The 22,110-nt window shown below is 39.9% G+C and overlaps 11 protein-coding genes across 11 annotated transcripts; 4 read left to right on the top strand and 7 right to left on the bottom strand. All coding sequences in view use genetic code 12, as the record gives it.

The window, feature by feature from the left end:
• Window positions 1-51: 51 nt before the first annotated feature.
• On the top strand, window positions 52-258 carry TOM7 (Tom7p; the record flags this gene model as incomplete). Its single annotated transcript, XM_051753001.1, has 1 exon — window positions 52-258. One exon carries the CDS (start codon window positions 52-54, stop codon window positions 256-258), a length of 207 nt encoding a protein of 68 aa, XP_051608064.1.
• A 549-nt stretch (window positions 259-807) lies between these two features.
• Window positions 808-1,869, top strand: KGF57_003567 (flavin adenine dinucleotide transporter; the record flags this gene model as incomplete). The annotated part of the gene is made up of 1 exon (XM_051752999.1): window positions 808-1,869. One exon carries the CDS (start codon window positions 808-810, stop codon window positions 1,867-1,869), a length of 1,062 nt encoding a protein of 353 aa, XP_051608063.1.
• Window positions 1,870-2,266: 397 nt separating this feature from the next.
• SSR1 (Ssr1p) lies at window positions 2,267-2,998 on the bottom strand (the record flags this gene model as incomplete). The annotated part of the gene is made up of 1 exon (XM_051752998.1): window positions 2,267-2,998. The coding sequence occupies one exon, from the start codon at window positions 2,996-2,998 to the stop codon at window positions 2,267-2,269; it is 732 nt and encodes a 243-aa protein (XP_051608062.1).
• Window positions 2,999-3,679: 681 nt separating this feature from the next.
• Window positions 3,680-6,406, bottom strand: KGF57_003565 (uncharacterized protein; the record flags this gene model as incomplete). The annotated part of the gene is made up of 1 exon (XM_051752997.1): window positions 3,680-6,406. The coding sequence occupies one exon, from the start codon at window positions 6,404-6,406 to the stop codon at window positions 3,680-3,682; it is 2,727 nt and encodes a 908-aa protein (XP_051608061.1).
• A 384-nt stretch (window positions 6,407-6,790) lies between these two features.
• PSF3 (DNA replication protein) lies at window positions 6,791-7,315 on the top strand (the record flags this gene model as incomplete). Its single annotated transcript, XM_051752996.1, has 1 exon — window positions 6,791-7,315. The coding sequence occupies one exon, from the start codon at window positions 6,791-6,793 to the stop codon at window positions 7,313-7,315; it is 525 nt and encodes a 174-aa protein (XP_051608060.1).
• Window positions 7,316-7,383: 68 nt separating this feature from the next.
• Window positions 7,384-10,761, bottom strand: KGF57_003563 (uncharacterized protein; the record flags this gene model as incomplete). The annotated part of the gene is made up of 1 exon (XM_051752995.1): window positions 7,384-10,761. One exon carries the CDS (start codon window positions 10,759-10,761, stop codon window positions 7,384-7,386), a length of 3,378 nt encoding a protein of 1,125 aa, XP_051608059.1.
• Window positions 10,762-10,961: 200 nt separating this feature from the next.
• On the bottom strand, window positions 10,962-12,263 carry MAC1 (Mac1p; the record flags this gene model as incomplete). The annotated part of the gene is made up of 1 exon (XM_051752994.1): window positions 10,962-12,263. One exon carries the CDS (start codon window positions 12,261-12,263, stop codon window positions 10,962-10,964), a length of 1,302 nt encoding a protein of 433 aa, XP_051608058.1.
• A 443-nt stretch (window positions 12,264-12,706) lies between these two features.
• KGF57_003561 (N-terminal protein methyltransferase) lies at window positions 12,707-13,429 on the top strand (the record flags this gene model as incomplete). Its single annotated transcript, XM_051752993.1, has 1 exon — window positions 12,707-13,429. One exon carries the CDS (start codon window positions 12,707-12,709, stop codon window positions 13,427-13,429), a length of 723 nt encoding a protein of 240 aa, XP_051608057.1.
• A 79-nt stretch (window positions 13,430-13,508) lies between these two features.
• On the bottom strand, window positions 13,509-15,053 carry KGF57_003560 (MFS transporter; the record flags this gene model as incomplete). Its single annotated transcript, XM_051752992.1, has 1 exon — window positions 13,509-15,053. One exon carries the CDS (start codon window positions 15,051-15,053, stop codon window positions 13,509-13,511), a length of 1,545 nt encoding a protein of 514 aa, XP_051608056.1.
• A 1,135-nt stretch (window positions 15,054-16,188) lies between these two features.
• KGF57_003559 (uncharacterized protein) lies at window positions 16,189-17,841 on the bottom strand (the record flags this gene model as incomplete). The annotated part of the gene is made up of 1 exon (XM_051752991.1): window positions 16,189-17,841. The coding sequence occupies one exon, from the start codon at window positions 17,839-17,841 to the stop codon at window positions 16,189-16,191; it is 1,653 nt and encodes a 550-aa protein (XP_051608055.1).
• Window positions 17,842-19,100: 1,259 nt separating this feature from the next.
• On the bottom strand, window positions 19,101-20,774 carry KGF57_003558 (guanine deaminase; the record flags this gene model as incomplete). The annotated part of the gene is made up of 1 exon (XM_051752990.1): window positions 19,101-20,774. One exon carries the CDS (start codon window positions 20,772-20,774, stop codon window positions 19,101-19,103), a length of 1,674 nt encoding a protein of 557 aa, XP_051608054.1.
• Between the last annotated feature and the right edge of the window lie 1,336 nt (window positions 20,775-22,110).

Here is a 22,110-nt window from a genome sequence, read left to right as displayed (position 1 = left end):
ACATACATACATACAAACGCACACACACACACAGATAGAACATTATCCATAATGGCTCCAGAATCTACTCCATCAAGAAGGACACAATATCAATTAACCTTATCCGATGAGTCAAAGGAAAGAATCATCAAGTTGTTGGATTACTCCAAAACCATTGCTCATTATGGATTCATCCCATTTGTGTTGTACTTGGGTTGGGCTGCATCTTCAAACAAACCATCGATCTTGAATTTATTGTCTCCTTTCCCATCTGCTTAGAAGAAGCAGAAGCAGAAGCAGAAGAAGAAGGGGAGTGCTGCCAGAAGGATTAAGAAGCTTTTGTATCCATTCTGATATCAGAGTGTGGAAAGATCGAATAAGAAAGTTTACCAGCACTAGGAAGAGGAAATAAGGATTTTTATACGAGGGATGTAAACCTGTATCGGCTGATGTTAGGTCCCCCCCTTTCTTGTTCTTAAATGTTGACGTGGTTTAGAGAGTTTCTTTTGCTTGTACATATACTTTAAAGATATACATTTGAGAATGAGGATATAAAAAGAAAACAGTAGACACACATAAAATCTCGGAAATTCTCTTGACATATCTTTCCTTATGTTGTGGTCTCTTATTTTAGACGTAGAACCTCAACAGCATTGTTCCCACACTTTGATCTGCAAAAATTGTGACTGAAAAATTAAAAGAAAAAGAAAAAGAAAAAAAAAAAATGCGAGATCTTCGCTACTGTCAAAACCAGTAATACTCCACAACCTACACACATGTTCTAAAAAGAAAGGCTTTGCTAACTTCATATCCAATAATCCCTTATAAATGAGTAGAAAAGATGCTGAAAACGGTCAAATTCGCACTTCAGCTGTACGATTTTCCCCGCGACAAGCTGAATCGATAGCAGGACTATGTGCAGGGTTCGCAACGACTGTAATTACTCATCCCTTGGATGTAATCAAGATACGACTACAATTATCTCATAATGTGGCCACGAACACTAAACACAAACCTTTTCAATCAGTACTTTCCGTTATACGTCAAATAAACCAAGACGCGAGAGCTCAATCAAGACAACAACAATCAACACCCGCCAAACTGACTTCATTTTTACGCAACAACTCCATTGGCGGTAACTATTTAATCCAGTATTATCGTGGCTTGGCTCCCAACTTGATAGGAAACATATCGGCATGGGGATGTTATTTCTCCCTCTATGCCGAGTTCAAAACCCACGTACACACGTCCAACTTGACCATCAACTATTTCGCCAGTTCCGTTTTAGCTGGAATCACAACGTCCATCATAACCAACCCCATATGGGTGCTCAAGACGAGAATTATAGCCAAAAGTAACTATGAGCGTGGTGCTTATAAGTCGATTCTTGATGGGATACAAACAATGGTTCGCAGTGAAGGTGTGGCTAGTTTTTGGAAAGGGTCGATACCAAGCATGGTTCAGGTGCTTCAAGCCAGTTTACAAATCACAATCTACGATCATTTGAAAAATCACCTACGCCGAAGCGCCAAAGCCACAACCACGGCCACAACCACGGCCACAGCCACGACAACGGCTGGCTCTGGATCTAGAGCTGGTGATGAATTCCGTCTATCCACAACACAATACTTGTACTCATCAGCAGTGTCCAAGATCCTCAGTACATTGGTAATGTATCCCACACAAGTTGTCAAGTCGCGACTACAAAACAACAATCAATCACGACACACGACTATAATGCAAGTGGTTCGTAACTTGTATCTTCATGAAGGAGGCGTAACTGCATTTTATAAAGGGTTGAGTGCCAATATAGTGAGGGTTGTTCCGGCCACCTGCATCACTTTTGTCGTTTATGAACACGTAAAGCGGAAACTAATAGAGGGTATTTAAAAAAATAATACGTTATAGAGAGGACTTAGAATTTTGGATCGATCTCTTGTGACTTTAATTTGTCATGTATGAAATCTTGGAGTCTTTTGATCACGAAATCAACAACTGAATGTAACAAACACTAGATACACAAGATACACAAGATACACAAGATGCGACGCAGTGTGATAAAATAAAAACCAACAAATTTTTTTTATAACTTCACTATATAAATGGGCTCTACTTAAGAAAAACAAAAGCAAAGATTCCAAACGTGTATTCCAGTAGCCGGAAGCGGTGTGTGGGAAGCACGTATTAAAGAAAACCAAACGTTACGAACAACCGACGAGATTCACAAGTCAACTTTTTTTTTATTTCAATCTCCTCTCTCATCTTCTATTACTAGCCTCTCACTCACTTACAACAAAGCAGCACCGACCAAACCAACCAAAGCACCCAAACCAACCTTGTTGGCGCCTGCATCACCGGATTGAGCAGAGACAGCAGGAGCTGTTTGAGCAGATGATGGTGATGATGATGATGACGATTCAGCAGCGACTGAAGAAGTTTGCAAGGTAGATGGGGCTTCAGCTGATGATGATTCGGCGGCAACGGTTGATGATGGAGCAGCTCCTGAAGATGATTCAGTGGCAATTGCTGAAGAAGATGGAGCTACAGCTTCGGAGGAGGATTCAGCAACAACGGTGGATGAGCTGGATGGAGCAGCAGCGGATTCAGATGAGGATTCAGCAGCGACAGATGAAGATGTTTCAACTTCGCTCGAGCTGGATGGAGCCTCAGAAGAAGAAGAAGAAGAGGCAGATGAAGAAGACTCCTCGGTGGATGATGAAGATTCAGCTTGAGAGGAAGAGCTGCTTGATCCATTATCATGTCCCGAACACGAGTTTTCAAAAGCCAGCTTAGCAGCATCGGCATCACCATTGGGGCAAATTTTATCCAAGCAGGATTTGACATCGTTTCCTTCATTTGAACAGATGCATGACAAATCATTCAATCCTGAGCATTGCGAAGACGATTTTTGGACTTGAGAGACACAGGCCAACAAGCATGCTGGTGGTGTAGCAACTGTCAATTGTTGCAATGAGGCAATGATTGCGACGAAGGTGGAAATTTTAGTGAATGAAGCCATTGTATTTAAAGAAAGGTTGTAGTATATCTGAAACGATAGTGGTTGAGTGGTAGTAGTAAGTGATAGCGGTGGCGGTAGTGTGTGTGTGCGTGTGGGAGGGGGGGTATCCAGTGAAGTAAAGAAAACGAATGAGTTTTGGTTTGTTGTTACTGATCAGTTTAAGCAAAGACAGACAAAGAAAAATATTTACCAAAGGGTTTTTTTTCGTTTGTTGATTGTCGGGGCTATGGACTAACAGAGAAGAAGAAGAAGAAGAAGAAAAAAATCTCACCATTCTTAGTTCCTGTATATAAGTTGATGTTTATTGTTTATGTTTATGTTTTTTTTTTTTTGTTATTCCCATTTCTAGACTCACTTAACTACATAGTTCTGATAGAAATGTATTGCAGTTTGGATCTCTTTACTGTTTAGTCGTGTACTTTTGTCCATTTATTTCCTCATTCAAGAGTTGATCTATCCCAATTGGGTAATTGTTATGGCATATACACATGCACAATTTCTTACTTCAAATATACTGCAGTATGGATGTATTTGTATTTTTGACAGAGTTTGGGGGACCGCCTGGTCCGATTGCACCCCGATTCTAGACTCAAGTCTTTTCTACACAGGAGAGACATACCAACACACTATGACATTTCAATTAACAGACAGTATTCTTCTCTCTTCCCCACCCATCTCTCTTTACAATCTAATCTTTGATACCAACTGTTTCCCCTTGTAAATCAATCGTAACTCAAACAATCCAAACCCTACATTCACATCAGCCATTACATCAATACTCAAATCCCCATTCAATGCCCGTTTCAAAATATCAGAAGCAGCACCATTCTCAATCTTTATTGGTATTCGTGGCGTCACGTAGAACCCCGGTTGTATATCAATAACCTCACGCCGACTCGTGTAGCCAAGCACAACATCTTCGTGTTTGGCAAATGCTTGAAACACTTCTAGCCTTACTTCAGCGTTGGAGATGGGATTGTAGATTTTCAACTCAATTTCTGAAGTGAATAGATGGATTGTAGTTTCAATGATGAACGCGCCCGCATCTTGCTTCTGCTGCTGCCGTTGCTGCTGTCGTGGAGACTCGCGTAACAGTACAGTTTTCTTCTCTCCCACACTATATTCAGGGATTGTGAATGACACATTGGGCATGGTGATATCTTGCACCTTAACCTGACTCATGAATGCATCAAGGCCAGGATTACCAACGACTGAATTATTGGTTAAATCAATTGATAAGTCCTTGGTGAATGACGATATATAAACACTAACAAAGTCTTGTAAAAATAATTTATCAGAATAACTTTGATATTGGAATTTAACATTGACTTCCAACTCTGATCGTTCATGCTTAGTTAATGAAACCTGCCCAAAACTAGCATATCCAAACTTGGTCTTGTTTTGGCCAAATCCAACCATAATTTGTTGATCAGGTACAGGCGGGATTTCCATCGATATGTTGAAGGGGTTATACAAGGACACCAATACTTGAAACTCTGCTTCATGCTCACTAGAACTTAAAAAGTAAACTTCCTCGATTGAAACATCTAGTTCGTGGATAACCGAGCCAAATTTTAAACCACTGACTTCTTGTAATAGGCTTAGTGCTTTCGGTACTTTGACAAATGGAACATTCAAATCTTTCAATGTGGCATTTCCAACAATTGGCAAACTCATATCCACTTGAGACAAACTTATATTGAGATACACATCGTCATTGAGGAAATTGCTCTTGTCCTCTCTGTTGATTACATCATTCACAACTCTGCCAAGAAACACGGGGTCAGTTATACTCACATCAAAGTCCGACACACTTACATCGGCACTGACATGATGTTTTGTGTGCTCAGTTCGAAGCAACACAAAGTCTCTTGACCAACCTTGCATCAATGTGGCGTTACTCGACCCCAAGCTGACATTAAACTTTAACCTCTCAACATCAACTTCTAAAGAGGCAGGAGCGTTGGCTTTTATCGAAAAGTTTCCCCTCACATTTCCAGCAATCGCAAGACCGTCTTGCATTAGCCATTCTGCACTTTTACCACCTGTATAATTCATAGCCAACTCACTTAACTTGACACTTATATCACTAGCAAGGTTGATTCTCGGTAGTAGCACGGCTAATTCAGCCGGCGGTATGCGTTGCAAAGTGTCAAATATCCAGCGCAAGTCATGAGGCACATCATCAAACGTCTGGTCCAGACTCAATTGTAGGTAAAACTTTATCGGTTTCTCCCTCAAATATTGATCAATCAATGAATTAATAGGGCTCACCAGATCTCTACAATCATCCATTAATTCAGTCGGCACATCCATAACAACTCCCTCAACATTAACCCTAACTGGACAGTCTTTGCCCACCTGAGTAGGTAATGTTCTCCACTCTCCAACTCTGAGCAAATTGGAATCGCAATCACTAAACAAAATACCCCATTTCAATGTTGGCAAGTCCAAAGACACTCCAAATTGGTTTGGTAGTTCCAATTGAGCTGACAAGTTTATGGTATTTGCTTTCGGTGAAGTGACACCAAATTGATTAATCTTTAATCCACTTTTCAAGTCCTTTTTGCTAATCGTCAAATAATCACTCACTTCCACATTGTACAACTTCAAATTCAATAGCCTCAATGTGTTTACATTGACCTCCTCTGCAATCATTTTAACTCTCAAGTTTATATCATCACCAGTCAACTGATAATAGTATTTCAAGAAATCCAAAAACTCAGTATTGCCAAACGTACACTCAGTTACAAAATTCAACTCGGTTTTAGCTCTGTTTCCAACATGTATCGTGATCGGCGGAGGGCTCGTATCCGCCAAGTAAAGAAATGGGCTTTTCAAATCAACCAACTGGACATGTAGTTGTACCGGTTTCTTCAGCAGGAGCTTCAAAGCCCCCAACACAAAAGCGCCAGTTTTGATCATGGCAACTTGCACGAAATTGGTCCGCATCAAATGGTACTTCATTTCAACTGATCCTTGTACATGGACATTGACTCCCTGACTCGTAAAATTGGCAAATGTAGCATTATGCACCCGTAGGTCAATGGCATCGTTGACTACTGATTGTATATTGTTGAATGTGATTACGGTCAAGCCAATGAATATAATTGTAGCAACGAAAACGGCATGAAGCCAATGCGGAATAAATAGTTTCCGAAAAAGAGACGATTGCGGCACTTCTCTGGCGCTGAGTAATGGTGTTAGTTCATTTGATATAGAGCTGCATTGGCTGACGGTGATGGATGTGGGTACACTCTCTTGATCAGTATTGTTGGATTCGTATCTCACGTGGGGTGATGATTGCTGCAATAACGGCGATGATGAAGACTCTTGCGGCTGTGCTGGATCATGGGAAGCAGGATCTTTCCCTGACTCATTGTTTATGTTTGAGCTTGGATCAGACATGGCTCTCACATTAGTCGATACGAGGGAAGGACAAGATGGATGGTAATAATCGTGAACTTGTGTGTGTGTGTGTGGAGAGGAAGCCGAGGAGAAGAGAAGAGAGTAACACAAAGGAGGGGATCTCCAGTGTCGCAAAAATCAAAATCAAAATCAATGTCGTAAAACTGTTTCTTGGTTTATGACACAGCAACACGCGTCAATGAAACATCACCAACAGCACAGCACACACACACACACACACACACAGACACACACAACATCTACACACACACACACACACACACACACACACACACACACACACACATACACACACAGACACACACGGACAATTTCTACATAGCAGCTACACCAGAAACCCTTTTTTAGCATCTCTTGAAAAGCATGTCATATTACGACATCGATGATATTCTAGCTGACGCTGAGAAACTACCTTGTCAATTCAACCACACAATCCCGGGCCTAGGCTATCTCGAAGGAAACCCAGGCAAACCTATCCAACAGAACACCAAACTCGAGCTCCCATTCTGGCTAGCCGAGATCCTTGCTGTGCTCGAAGTGCAGAACTCCGACTCGTCATTCATTTCACTCATCGACCCCGACTTCATTAATGACAAGGTGCTCAATGCCATCAAATCGGATGCGTTGTCTCTCGATTTACATAAATTGTCCGGTCAATATTACTCAATGATTGAAAAATGGGGCAAATTGTTTACGGAACCACGGTTGATTGAGCAGATTATGGAGATGTTGAAAGTACGCAGTTTTGAAATTAATAATTACGCAAGTAATATCCATTCAAAGCATTTCAATACTGAGTTTATCTATACTTTGGATGAGTTTGAAAAGAAGTTGTTTAGGGATACTAGTGAGAGTAATAAGTTGATGAGACAATGGTTAAAGGAATGATGTATAAATGTTTTTAGATTGGAATTAATGAGTTTATGGACATAAGTACGAGATAAAAATTCAATACTCTACTCTGCATCATCACCTTTCTCTTCCTTCTGCTCTTCCACATGCTCTTCACCTTGTTCTTCACTCTCTTTCTCATCCCCAAATAGATCATCGTCTTCCAACTCTTCATCACTATCCTTGATGAACTCATTAGACAAATGCAGCGTTTTCTTTCTTTTTGATCCATTCGAAACCACATCGTTGCCATCACCATCTTCATCATCAGAGACACGTTGTCGCTTACCATTCGACTTGGGCTCATCATCGTTGGAAAATTCAGCTTCTTCCTCTTCTTCTTCTTCACTATCTGAAACAACTTTTCTACCACTCTTACCTTTCTTTGCTTTACCTTTACTTTTGCTTTTTCCACTTTTATTTTTCTTTTTACCGTCTCCGCCTTCCAACTCCTGTTCAAACAACTTATCATCATTCTCCTCTTCTTCATTGGCATCCACATTCATTCTTGCTTCTTCCGCCCATTGTTGCGCTTGTTCCTGCAATGCAGCTCTCTGTTTGGCCAATTCAGCTTCTTTCTCCTTCATGGCATTGATCCTCTCTTGCTCCTTTTGAAGTTGAGCAACCTTCTCCTGTTCTCGTAACTGCTTAGCTGTCTCAAGTCTGTGCTCAACTTCAGCAATATTTTCCTTGGTTTCGTCAAGAGCATTGGTCAATCGGTTCAACAATGTGCTTGAACCCAAATTGGCTCTTCCTCGTAACTCGTCCTTTGGGTAAGGCGGATGTTTCTCTTCATCTGACGATAATTGAATCAATGTCTCTATTGCTTCGTTTAATCCAGTTATAGCATCACTTATATCTTGTGGCTGTCTCTTTTGAACCGGAAGTTTGGTGATAAAATCGGCAATTTGGAATTGGATGTAGGAGATGTTGAATAATAACGCCGATTTAGACCCCTTGGTCAAATTGAATGCTTGTTTAGTATAGTCCAAAGCAGTCTTGAAAAAGGTCAAACTTTGTTCATTGATGGCTCGAAGAGTCCAAGCTCTACCCAAAAACGTCAAGATCTGCACGTCCTTACCGTCAGTAAATCTAGTCAATGCGAGCTCATAATTCTCAATAGCCTTTCCGTATTGCTTCACGTCACATAAAACGTGTCCAAGGTTCAAATACACTGATATATCATTAAGTGAGTCTCTGATCTTTCTCAAGATGTCCAATCCTTTTGTAGACTCTTTGTTTTCAATATAAACAATCGCCAACCCTTGTGCAGCATAAACATTCTTTCGGTCGACAGTCAAGACCTTGGTGTACAATTCAGTGGCTCTTACATAGTAAGTTCTCTTTTTCTCTTCCACACTAGAGCCTTTCAAATCTCTGGCCAAAACGCAATAAATATTAGCCAACGAAAGCAAAGCATAGCAATCGTGTTTATCGTATTCCACAAGGGTCTCTTTCTGGAAAGCGGTATCTGCATCCGGTTTCATGCCCAACTTCTTGCCAAAATTCTTGGCAAACCAGCCATAAAATGACCTAACTTCCAAATCGGATGCATTCAATTTCAACAATTCCTCAATCTCAGATTGGATTTCCTTTGGCGTCAAGCCAGTCTCCAGGATACAAGACAAGAATAAGATACGCAACTTGGCAGAGAAATAATGAGGACACTCCAACAACAACGACTCGTAAGTTTTCAACGCTTCTTGCTCATCCGAAAGCTCCTTTGTTCTGGCAAAGTTAAAGGTCAAACTAACTTTCAAATCACTGGGCAAATCAACCAACACATCGCCATCGGGACTTAAAAATTCGGCGCCATCCAATTGATCAACCGCCATTTGGAAATTCTCCAACGCTCCTTTGAAATTTTGCCTTGTGAATTGAAAAACTCCAATATTGTTGTAGACTTCCAAAGGCACGTCTTTGCCCACTTGCTTTCTCGCTTGGACTGCCTTGTTCAAGTATGCAAGTGCTTGAGTCAAGTCAGTATTTTCATACAACTTGCTCAAAGTTAAATAAGCATTTAATGCGATTGGTTCTTTGTTTAATGAAAAATCGTTATCATTCTTGCTAGATGATAAACCCCTACTGTTGGAAAGTCTAATATATCTCTCCAAATTCTGAACTGCAAGTTCCTTCTTCTTCTTTGAGCTTTGTTTGGCATAAATAACACCAAGAGAGTAAATCGCCTCCAAACAATTGGCATTGCTGCGTAGAATTGATTCAAATGTTAATGTTGCCTCCTCTACTGAGCCTCTGTTGTACTGTGATTGGCCCAATCCTAATTTGGCCACAATGTTCAAATCGTTCAACTTAATTGCTTCTTGAAAGTACTTGGAGGCCTGAATGAAATTACCCTCACTAAATTTTACTCTTGCTAACCATGTCCCACACTCGGACAACACAGTTGAGTCGTACTTTGATGCTTTAGAATGGGTGGTGAGTTTGGTCAAAGTATCATCACCGGTTATATCCTTGACAACTTTTTTCAACAATTTCTCAACAGTTTCAAAATTGGCTTTGGAGTAGTAGTACGATGCTAGAACCAACAACACGGTGGAGTCATGTACATTTGCCTTGTGGATCTTTGACAATTCATTCAAACAAGTCACGTAATTGGTGACAAAATCTTCATCACTCCAGGAGCTATTAAATGCATTGTGGAAATGTGCCAAGTTCAAAAATATCCTTGCTTTCAAATTACTTGGGTCAAGTTCAAGGGCACGCTCCCATGCTTGGACTGCCATTTTTTCGTCATTCAAAAACCAACAGCACAACCCAATCCCCAATCTAGGATCTGGTTTGGTAGCCGGATTCAAGATCAACACTTGCTGATACAACTTCAACGCACTTGCATAGTTTTTCGATTTATTCAACAACGCCTGCGCTTTACCCAATAAGGCAAATGTATTATTTTGATCTCTTTTCAATATCTTTTCAAATATCGTTGATGCTTCATCATTGTGACCCTGATACAATGCCATCACTGCTTGAGCCAACAAGTTGCTCGCACTATTTACGGCCGTAGTTTGTGCATCATTCTGTACTTTGGAGGCCAAGTCGGCAATACTAGTGCCCGCTTCCACTAAATGGTTACTCTTGTCAATGCCCATGGAAGCATATTTGAAATGCAACCATATCAAAAAAAATTCTAGAGTCTTTGTATCTTCATTGCCAAAATGCTTCGAATCCAACGCCGACTTGATGATTTTAACTGCATCCTCCAATTTCCCCAATTGCGCATAAGCTCGAGCCACAATGATCCAATAGTTTTTACCACTTTTGGTATCAGCGAGAAACTGAGTAATCTCACTGGGTTCTTGTTCATCGATGCTTGCCAAATTGATGGAGACGACATCACCCTCTTCCAATGGAACATCAAGTGCTCTCAACGCCTCAAGCCCATCTTTTCCAATGTAGTATGATATGTCAGTAGCCTCCTCCATGTGCCTTATTGAGTTGATGGATGATCTCTGGTATTATCAACCTTTACACACACTGTATTCCATTTTCCACCGAATCTCAATCCTTTTTTTCTTTTTTCTTTTTTTTTTTTTCTTCGAAATGGAACAGACAGACAAATTCGTCACGTGAGCGTATTTTAAAACAAGTGACACTACACAAATCTATTTACAGAAATCTATCACTAAGCACTCTTACGACTAGAGCAACACCTTTTCTCGTTAGCATGTACTAGCTGACTGGAATCGACATAGCTGGGATGCAAACTTTGTAGTCCGGACCAGCCATCACTGCTTGGCAATTGCATCTGTGGATATCGTAATTTACCATAATGGTGCTCCTCACTGTTGCTTGTAGGAAATGCATTGCTAGCTGGCACGGGTTTGGGATGCTCATTGGGGCCCGCATTCCCACCCAACGACATAAGAGTATTGAAATCAAAATCAGAAACCAATGCATTCAATAATTTTTCTTGATCAACAAAATATTCATCCAACTTGTGACCATCAATTATACCGTGCACTTCGCAGTTGGCACAGTCACATGCGTCGGGGGGACATAGACACATTGAAGGGGAAGCTGGAACAGTCAGTCCAGTATACGGTTCGCCAAGACTTGGAGTTTGTGGGAGTTGATCCATTGGCGTCACCCTTGGGAGGATATTGTGGGTTGCCAATGAGTCGAAAACAAGTGTGTCAATCTTCGAAATAGTATCCATGGGCAATTTGCTTTGATGGGATGAGTCTAGAAAGTTTTGTTGAGGAACTTCTGGTGTATTACCATGAACCACACACCCAGCGCAATTGCAATCGCTGGCGCAACAACAAGTACCTGGAATAGAACAGGAAGAAACAGGAACCACTTCAAACACAGGAGTTTCGCTTCGGGTATTTCCATTATTGGTATTGCTGCTGACCTGTGGACGAGGTGTCTCTGAAATAAACTTTACTTGTTTTGGAATCGGTGGCATCATTTCCTTATTTAGCTTCTTCTCAATGTATGTTTGCAATATTTTTGACTTGTTCACATCCTTCCTTTTGTTACCACAACAGCCACAGCCAGACCGTTTAGTTACTTTTGGAGCACAGCATCCTGAAGATATTATGAAACTCTCGTCATTGATGACTGGTTGTTGTGGTGGTGGCTTTTCAACCATGCTCTTGGTAGTTTTTGACTCGTCGTAAGGGCCAACGATCTCTCCATTAGTCAAGTCAATCACCTGCTTTGATGAAGCTTTTAATATTATAATTGGTTGCGATTTGCATGAATTTGGTGGTGGTGGTGGTGGTGGCGAGGTTGATTCTGCAGATGCTACTTCCGAGTCTGCAGAGTCAGATGCTGTTGCAATTTCCTCGGCAAAAACAGCCACTCGATGGTTGGGGTTACCGTTTGCGTAAACACCAGGTCTGCCCTTTGATCTAACTTGTAGTAGTGGTCGGTCATGGTGTTTGCATGTGGAGGACCTATGACCTCGTATACACTCCATACAGGAATATTTCACATTATTGATCAATATCATTTCTTTCACGTGTGTTTGTAGTTGTGCTATACTATATCTGGCTATTGTGGCTGTTATTCATGGCAGTTTTGGGACTTGAATGAGACCTCTCGGGATAGTTTGGTTGTAAAACTTTCGGCTGACTAGACATGAATGCTATGCGTTGTGTCTTGTGGCTCTGTTCCTCTACAGCTTAAAATTTTTTTTTTTTTTTTGTGTGAGCAATTTGTTAATGTACAAATTGGGAATAATAAGCACAGGGTTTGTTATGAAGGGTCAGTCACCTGATCTTTAATTAGACAGATCTTGGGGTGTGTCTCATTTGCCTTTTTTTCAGACATCAAGCACGACACACAAACACACACAGAAACTTCAACTCTCCTTTGATCTCATCTCATGCATCTTTACAGCAGTCACTTAATAAGCAGTCAATGCCAGTAAAACAATACCCAGAGGATATAGAGGTAGATACCAGCATCGTACCTGACTCACAGATTAACTACGATGACGCCATATCGTACTGGTCATCAGTCCCAGCTTCAGTAAATGGAGTACTTGGTGGGTTTGGTGAGCAAACACCAGTTCCCAAAGTCGATATAGTGGGATCGCTCACATTTCTACGCAAATTGTCGTCCCGCATGAACAGTGGTGATCATCCTAAATACACAATTGATATGGGAGCGGGAATTGGTAGAATCACTCGTGATCTTCTTTGGAAAGTTAGTGACAAAGTTGATCTACTCGAACCTGTCAAGCCATTTGTTGAACAAATGCCGGTTGAGTTGCAACAAGTTGAGTCACTGGGCAAATTGGGAAGAGTCTATGATATAGGTATGCAGGAATGGGTACCCGATAAGCAATACTGGTTGATTTGGTGCCAATGGTGTGTGGGTCAATTACCCGATGATGTCTTGGTGGAATTTTGGAAAACGTGTCGTGGTGCATTGATTGAGAATGGAACCATTATAGTGAAGGAAAACATTGCTCCAGTAGAGGATGTGTTTGATGAAACTGATAGCTCTGTCACAAGGACTGATCGGAAATTTAGAGAATTGTTTATTAGAGCCGGGTTGAAATTGATTGCCAGTGATGTTCAAAAGGGTTTACCAAAGGAATTGTATCCTGTTAGGATGTACTGTTTAAAAGCGCAGTAACTTGAGAGGAAGTTGCAGTATTCTAATAGATATTAAAGAAATAACTGAATGTACATACAAACAAACGAGTCTACCTCTATCAAGCAACTCTGTGCTTACTTGGTTCATATGGGAACAACAACGCGATAAACCCAACAACACCAACAAATGCACCACAGATCCATATTGGTGCGGTGCTTGACTTGTTTGAGTAGTAAAAAATCAACGGCACAATAACAGAACCAACTCTCGTACAAGCGATGGCCAATGAGTTCCCAGTGCCTCTTGCAGCACTAGGAAACACTTCTGGTGTGTAGGCATACAATGCGGAATAGTAGATATAGATAGTTGCATAGGATATTGACGAAAGTGCCACATTTTGAGGTCTGCTTTTGATTTGCGTGTAACCGAATAAAAATGCCATTGATGTAACACCACCTATGAACAAGACACCTCTTCGTCCAATAATTGGGAAAAAATATAATATACCACCCGCAATTAATGGCCCACCCATTGATACCGCGTTTGAGATTAAATTGTCTCGGTACACTCCCTGGGTCGTAGATGCTGATATGTTGGCACCCCTGGTTGCCAAATACTGTGGCAAAAACGACGAGTACAATGGGTATGAGATTCCCAACAAGAACCAGGAAAGAAACACCAATAATGTTGACCGTGCCATCTTTTTATTGCTAAACAAGATTGACAAGTGATGTTTGACCAATACCAACAATCCTTTCCAATCAATGTGCTTTCTAAAATCATCATTCACTTCAACAGTACCCAACAGCTCCAATTCTTGCAAAGTTAATGAACATGTCCGGTTATACTTTGTAGCAATGTGGTGTAAAATCTCAATTGCTTCAGCATCACGATTATTTGATACAAGAAACTTGGGTGTTTCCTTCAATCTCACCACCGTTAATCGCAACACCGCCATTGCCAAAACTATAGATCCGTTAGTGTAGTACACATATCTCCAGCCACGATTGATATGCGAGGGACAATAATCAGCAGAAGAACACGAATTATTAGGTAAGAAAGCATACGCCAAAGCAGTGGCAATAACTTGTCCAATCCCCCAAAAGAATGCAAAAAAAGTCAATAACCATTGGTTCTTGTGAGGCAAGTATTCAAGAAACACGCACGTATCCAACACCAAGTTCCCACCAGCGGCAAAACAACTCAAAAACACAAAAATGCAATAGCTTGCCATCGACGACATTGTACCCGTGATGATTGTGAATAATCCGCTAAGCAATAACGAGATATTGAATGCAACCTTTCTTCCAATCAAATCGGCGGAAAACCCCCAAAACAAAGCGCCAACAAGCAAACCAGCAGCCAACATTTCATTACTGATGGGGAACTTGTAACCAAACTGGTAGTTGATAAAGGTACGCACCGAACTTTCTATAAATGTCAATTGCGTATCTGTCCAATATCCCATCCCGTTCAAAAAGAATAATTTTAGGTGATATGGCGTGAATCCAATCTCGTCAATTGCGTCATTAATCAATTTCATCTTCTTGGTCAAGACTTCATCTTTCAACTGGTAGATTTCGGTTTCATCGTGTAACGTGGCTGATTCAGTAGTCAGTTTGGGGGTTATGGCTTCTTGTTGTTGTTTTTCAATATCTGACATGGCTAACCTACGACTTCGAAATTTGGAAAATGTGAAAAGGGACAAGAAACTGGGTGTAATGCAAACTGCAGTAGGATGGAAGGAAGGTGGGAGAGAAGTGAAGATATGGGAGTTTCAAATCATTCTTTTTTCAAATTTGTTTCAATACATATATATATAGAAGTAGGTGCCTCATGGTTAATTCCCAATCACAATCTCTTGTGACTAAAGTTTTTCAAAAAGACAATAGGGTTTTTAGAAACACCAGATAAATATTAAAGATGCAAAGCAGATTAAAATTAAAAATTGGGTTTTATTAACAACTCAGAGATGGAAATATTGCCGTTTTGAGTAATATTATCATATACTCCATGACATGGAGTATTTTTTTTCATTCATTTGAATTTGACATGAGATCGTGGACTTCTAAATATAAAGAGGGCCCCACGATTTTCTTGGGAAGACAAAAAATCTGTAAAACCTTTAGTCTCGGTATTCTCATACCCCCCCCACACTGCCTTTCACTTTTACTTCTTAACCATTACATTTGGCAAACTTTGAGAATAGTAACTGGTCTTATGACTCTACCGCTAGCCAAATGTGACAGGTTATCTTTTTATTCTGTATGCGGTTGGGTTGTACTAATTTATTTTGGAATTTACAATCCACCCCACGTGCGCAACCGACACGCGCGCACGACTAAAAATTGATTTAGTATAGAGATACGGCATCAGGACAAAAAGAGAAAAGAGGGGAACACAATTGACGCATGCAGGAGAGGGCCACGAAACGTGTCAAACGCGCAACCGAACAACTCGATGGATAAACCTGACCATTTCAAAGCCTCATGGATAATGTCGCACAAGTTGATGGAGTCCAACTCTTACGATGTAGCGGGTGTAGTACCCCTTTTTTTTTTCATGTTGAATGTAATTGATTTATAAAAAAATGTAAAACTATTCACTTTGTATAATGTACACATAGTGGATGCGAATAAAAATTGTCCATTTATTTAATGAACACGAATTGAAAGAAAGACTAAAGTACAAATATGTTGAATAGTTGATGACGTAAAATCCACAAAGATAAGGGTACTTGTCTCCAAAGAGCTCACTGATGATTCGCAACAGAAATGAAAGGTAAGCGGTTCCTCCAATTAGACAACTCTTTGTTTACTTGGTTCAAATGGCAAAAACAATGCAATAACACCAATGACACCGACAAAAGCACCACAAATCCAAATTGGCACGGCAGATGACGTGTCTGAATAATAAGCAATAATCGGTACCATTGCAGTACAGATTCTTGTGGCAAACAAACATAAACAGTTTCCGGTTGCTCTTGCGGCACTAGGCATGACTTCTGGGGTGTATGCGAAAATGACTCCGTAATAAATATACAAGGCAACGTACACACTTGATGTGAATCCGACATTTTGAGCCCTAGTTCTAACCTGAGTGTACCCAAACAAAAGGGCCATCGTGGCAATACCACCGATGAACATGACTCCTCTTCTACCTAATTTAGGAATGAATTTCAACATTAACCCAGCAATCATTGGGCCGAAAATTGAACAAGCATTGGCAATAAGGTTATCACGATAGACACCTGATGTAGTTGGGGCGGAAATGTTGGCCCCTCTAGTAGCCAAATATGTAGGTAAAAAGGAAGAATAAAGTGGATATGAAATACCAAGGAATGCCCACGATATAAACAACAACACAGTTGATCTTGTTGCCTTTGCAGTTGCAAAAAGTATCTTCAAATGCTTAAACATGAGCTGCAAAGTTCCCTTTATATTGAAATGGTTTCTGTAATCTGAATTACTCTTGATTTCACCACATTCCAACAATTGATCCAAAGTCAATGAACAAGGACGGTTGTATTTCGTGGCAATGTGTTGCAACACGGCAACAGCTTCAGCGTCACGGTTATTAGCCACAAGAAATTTGGGTGTTTCCTTCAATCTAATAACAGTCACACGCAAAACAGCCATTGCCAAAACAATAGATCCATTGGTGTACCAAACATACCTCCATCCCCTATTTATATGCGAGGGACAATAATCAGCCGAGTCACAAGTATTATTTGGCAAAAAGGCGTACCCCAAAGCCGTGGCAATAGTTTGTCCAATCCCCCAAAACAAGGCGAAAAAAGTCAACAACCATTGATCCTTGTGAGGTAAAAACTCAAGAAACACACAAGTATCCAACACCAAGTTTCCACCAGCGGCAAATGCAGACAACAAGACAAAAAGGGCATAACTGGCCATATTGCCCATCATCCCAGCCATAATTGCGAAAATGGCACTCAATAAAAGCGACAAGTTGAATGCCAATTTCCTACCAATTAAATCGGCACCAAATCCCCAAACCAACGCTCCCAAAATCATACCACCGGCATACGTTTCACCAGTGACGGGGAACTTGTATCCAAATTGGTAGTTGATGAATTGACGTACGGTACTTTCCAAGAAATTCAACTGATTATCAGTCCAGTATCCCATACCATTCAAGAAAAACAATTTCAAGTGGTACGGAGTGAATCCAATCTCATCAATGGCGTCATTGATGAGCTTCATCTTAGCATGCAAAATTTCATCGTTGGCTTCTAAATCAACCATGTCAAACTCCAGTGAAGTGCTAGAGTCTCCGTAGTACTTTTCTTCTTCTGTAAGACCGGCCAATTCTTCATCTTTGGAGGGAATGTCCTGTGACACTCTTGCAGTAGTCAAAGCATCTTGCTTAAGCTCTTGTTTATGCTCTTGCCCATGCTCATAGGCTGAGGCTGCTGCTTCTTTACTTGACATATCTGTATGGAGACACAAAGAAAGATTGAAAAAAAAAAAAATTTTTTTTTTTGAAGTGATAAAAAGAAAAAGAAGGACTAATTCGTGGGGGGTGGGGGGGGGAAGTCAGAAACTTACTTTTAGTTGGATGTGGAGTAGCAGATGTTAATGAGTGTTGAAGTAGTGTGTGGAACTGGATACATGTATTTGTATTTAGTGGTGTATAGTGGTGTATCTGTCTACTTTGTTGTTTTTTTTTGTATTGAAAATTGTTAAAGACGTTTTTAATCAGATTGGTGTCTTCCTCTTTCGTTTTTATGGGGGGCAGAGAACTAGGTAGACAACGAGAAGACAAGAAAAGAGAAATTTTCTGTTTTTCAAAACTGGTAGCGTGTACTTATGTCTTTTTAAAAATTGCAATTTAGAATTTAAGATTCCAATTTTAAAGATCTCAAAGTAAAGTATGGGGCAGTTACTAAGTACTAAAGTCTTTTCTTGTGTAACAAAGTGTACACATCCTCTTACTGTATTTGATTCTGCTTATTTTTTAGACGACATACATACACAATAAGATCCTGTGTCCCCCGCCTCATTCAACAGGAACAAACTTGATTATTAGATTGCAGAAATGCGACAACTTTGTAACTCGTTTGTAATGTCAAGTTAGTGAGAGAGGTATACTCTGAGAACTCTACGACCTTCTCAAGTGTATATTTAAAAGCCATTATAGTACTTGTGGCTTAAGTCACTTTTGGCTTTCGCTTAAAAAAAAAAAAATGAAAAAAAAAAACAAAGAAAAATAGTTGGACGATGAGATTGCGGAGTTTAAGAGACAATAGAAACCGGAGTTAAAGGAGAAGAAAAAAAAAAAAAAAAAAAAAAAAAAAAAAAAATTGAAAATTTAAATTGAATTTAGCCGAGGTTGATTACGAACAACNCGATAAGATTGCGGAGTTTAAGAGACAAAAAAAACCGGAGTTAAAGGAGAAGAAAAAAAAAAAAAACAAAAAAAAAAAAAAAAAAAAAAAAAAAAAAAAAAAAAAAAAAGAAATAAAATTGAAAATTTAAATTGAATTTAGCCGAGGTTGATTACGAACAACACAATAGGTACATCTCATCGCTAGTTTTATATACAGTATGTAGAAAGCGATTGAATATGCGCTATTCCCTAAGCCAAACGCATATGACACTCATAATACAGCTGGAAATGAATAGCTGAGAGTCTTGCACTACCTCTATTACCTCAATTCCTAATATACAAAATGTAGTTTCTGCTCTACTCAACATACACAACCCCCTACCTTCCTCCTCTTATCTACAACTTGTCTCCCATTACACCAAACTCCGACACAATTCCGATCATCACCACTGAAGACCCATTTGCCCACCAAATCAACCATCTTGTCATACTTGACACCGTCATCATCATCACCAGTATTCTCATTCACACTTGGTACTTGCCAGGAAAATACATCGGTTGAAGCACCAGGACTAGTCAAATCAATCAACTGACAATCGAATTTCTTACCCTTTACAAAGGATCCAATTTGATCTTGTAGTCCAACTGCTCTGGCACCACCCATGGTTGACATGTACAACCCTTCAGCCATGGATAATTTACAATCGAAATCTGCAACCGCTTCCTCATTTTCTTTATCTTTGGTGGTTGCTTCCTTCATGGACAAATGATGACTAACCAAAATTGCATGCTTGACAATTTGTAAAATACTCGAATCGAATCCACCACTTACATCAGTACCCAAAGACACATTGATATTGTAATCATACAAGTATTTCCGTATTGGAGCTTCACCACTCGATATGAATGTGTTTGAGGTAGGACAATGCGATACCGAGCACTTTTTTTCTGCAATCAACTGACATTCCTGCGGTGACAAATGAATACAATGGGCTAATATGGTTGATTCAGTCAACAAGTTGTACTTGTTGTAAACTTGACTATAGCTATCACAATCGGGAAATAACTGGGCCACCCATTCAATCTCCAGCTTATTTTCACTAATGTGAGTTTGTATGGGCAACAGCCTAGATTCACTTAGCTTGCCTAGATAGGCTAACATCTCTCTTGAACATACTGGTGCGAATCTCGGTGTTACTATAGGTTTCACCAATGTTTCCAACTTGGGATTGATATCATCTAAGTGCTCAATAATCTTGTTCATTGAATCAACACAAGTATCCAAACTTTCTTCATATTGGGGGTATGATTCATTACAATCCATGCAAACTTTACCAACAAATCCACGTTGACCAAACCCCAATAATAAGTCAGCAAAGTAATTGGTGGTTTCTGGGTCAATAGTGGTGAAGTAGGATGCACAAGTAGTCCCATTCAGCAATGTACGTTGAATTACTCTAGAGTACACTTGCTTTACAAATTCCAACCTCGCTTGAATCTCTTTGTCATTGATGCTGCTTTTCGCATTCTCATTCCCACCGCAAAATTGACTCTCAAGAGGGAATGTATACTTGTTTAACCAGTCCAACAAAGGTGTATCTAACCCAATACCAATATTTGGAAACTGCGAAGCATGGATATGAGTATCTATGAATCCAGGAAAGAAAAACTTGGTACAATCTTGAGACACATCAACAAAATTTACGTCACTGGCATCAGCATCACCGTTGGAGTTTGCATTGGACGAGACCGACTGATTATGTTGACATTGAAAGTATTCGAGTGGGGATTGACCGTCATGATCCAGTGGATTGTAATTCTTGTGCATATAATCAATAACTCCATTAGAGTTTACTCCGACCATGCAATTGAAATGGATCTCCAACCTGTCTAATGAAGGTGTATGTATGAATGTGCCATAGTATAATGTGTATGGAATTGGTGCAGTTGCTTTGATATGTACCTTTGGTGAAGCTGTTGTTGTTGTTGTTGTTGTTGTTGACTCATTTGTGTGAGACGGCATGGTTAATGACATGAATTGGTGGGGAAAGAAAAGCTAAGGGTGGGAGAAGCTATTATATATATATATGTGTGTGTGTGGGTGTAAAATGGTAAATTGAGGGTATATATGTTTCTTTTATCAGTAGCAATATCGTTCTTAATTTGGGTATTTGGTATATTTGGCAAATGTCGGTGTTTATCGCGTGAACACTTATCTTTTTACGGTCCTCCGTCGGAAGAGCCGAAAGTACCACACATACAAAATCGGCAATCACCAATAAGTTTATGATGAGCTTTGGTCAATTCACCAATTACAATATTTGGTGGATCATTACTCTTTTAATTCTCATACTATGCAATTATCAAAATCCTGTGTAGTCAAATGGTTTTACTCTTGGGCTTAAGGGTTAAGGGTCTCTTTTCAGTTTATGAGAAAAAACCCTGTACTTAAAGATGGATCTTTTTTGGAGGAGGGAAGCGGTTGCCAGTCAAGAACCGGTCTTAAGGTCGGACTTTGAGAAGTACAGTTTACCTTGACTTTCAAAAGGTAACATATGAAGAGTAGCTGAAAGTGGGGTGGGTCTTCGATTGGAGCTACCGTCAGTTTTGTCTTAGAATTGATGCACAATTCATTTAATTGTTGAGTTTACTCTTTTACTAAACCAATCAAGACCTCCCCCCCCCCCATTTGAGAACAGAACAGCACAGAATTATGAAAATTAAAACTGAAAATATGTCTAGCGTCGTTTGACTTCCCAATCTCAGCTTGTATTGTTCAGTTTTGTAAAAAGTAGACGCAAGAAGAGTCTGAAATAATTAATACCTTGTATATTCATCAGTTTTTACTTTTGCGGCACTCAAAGAATTATGATTTGACAGCAACTGTCAAATACGTTTCAGCCGTACAAGTTGTTCAAGTATACAGGGTAGTAGTTGTTGTGATAGTAGGGATTAAAAGAGTATCTTAGTAATCCATTAGTAATTTTTTTGTCAGCAATTGGTAGCACCACTTAATTCTTTTCAAATCAGTACACAAAAAGAGCAATCTGATTACATCAGCAAGAGTTACACAATACCACCAAAAAAGTGTGGAGCGGAAGAATGTAATACCGTGTATGTAAGTATAACCCATATAGTGTGGCACCATGCACATACATACACATTTGTAATAAAGAGCAACCACAGTCTTTTGCAAAGCAAGGGGGAGGGGTACATGTTAATTTGTCAGCAAGTAACCACTACTCCCAATTGTATATAAATACACCAGCGAATTCTCCATTTCGTCTTCCACTACAACCCACACTTTCAATCACAACAACAAGAACTACCAATCACTACTAACTAATCTATACACACTACATAACTCAAAC

The sequence above is a fragment of the Candida theae genome (assembly GCF_024610275.1).
Source record: "Candida theae strain CBS 12239 chromosome Unknown scaffold9, whole genome shotgun sequence".
Lineage (NCBI taxonomy): Eukaryota > Fungi > Ascomycota > Pichiomycetes > Serinales > Debaryomycetaceae > Lodderomyces > Lodderomyces theae.
The sequence above is the reverse complement of the archived record's forward strand: the minus strand, read 5'-3'. Positions and strand labels throughout refer to the sequence as shown.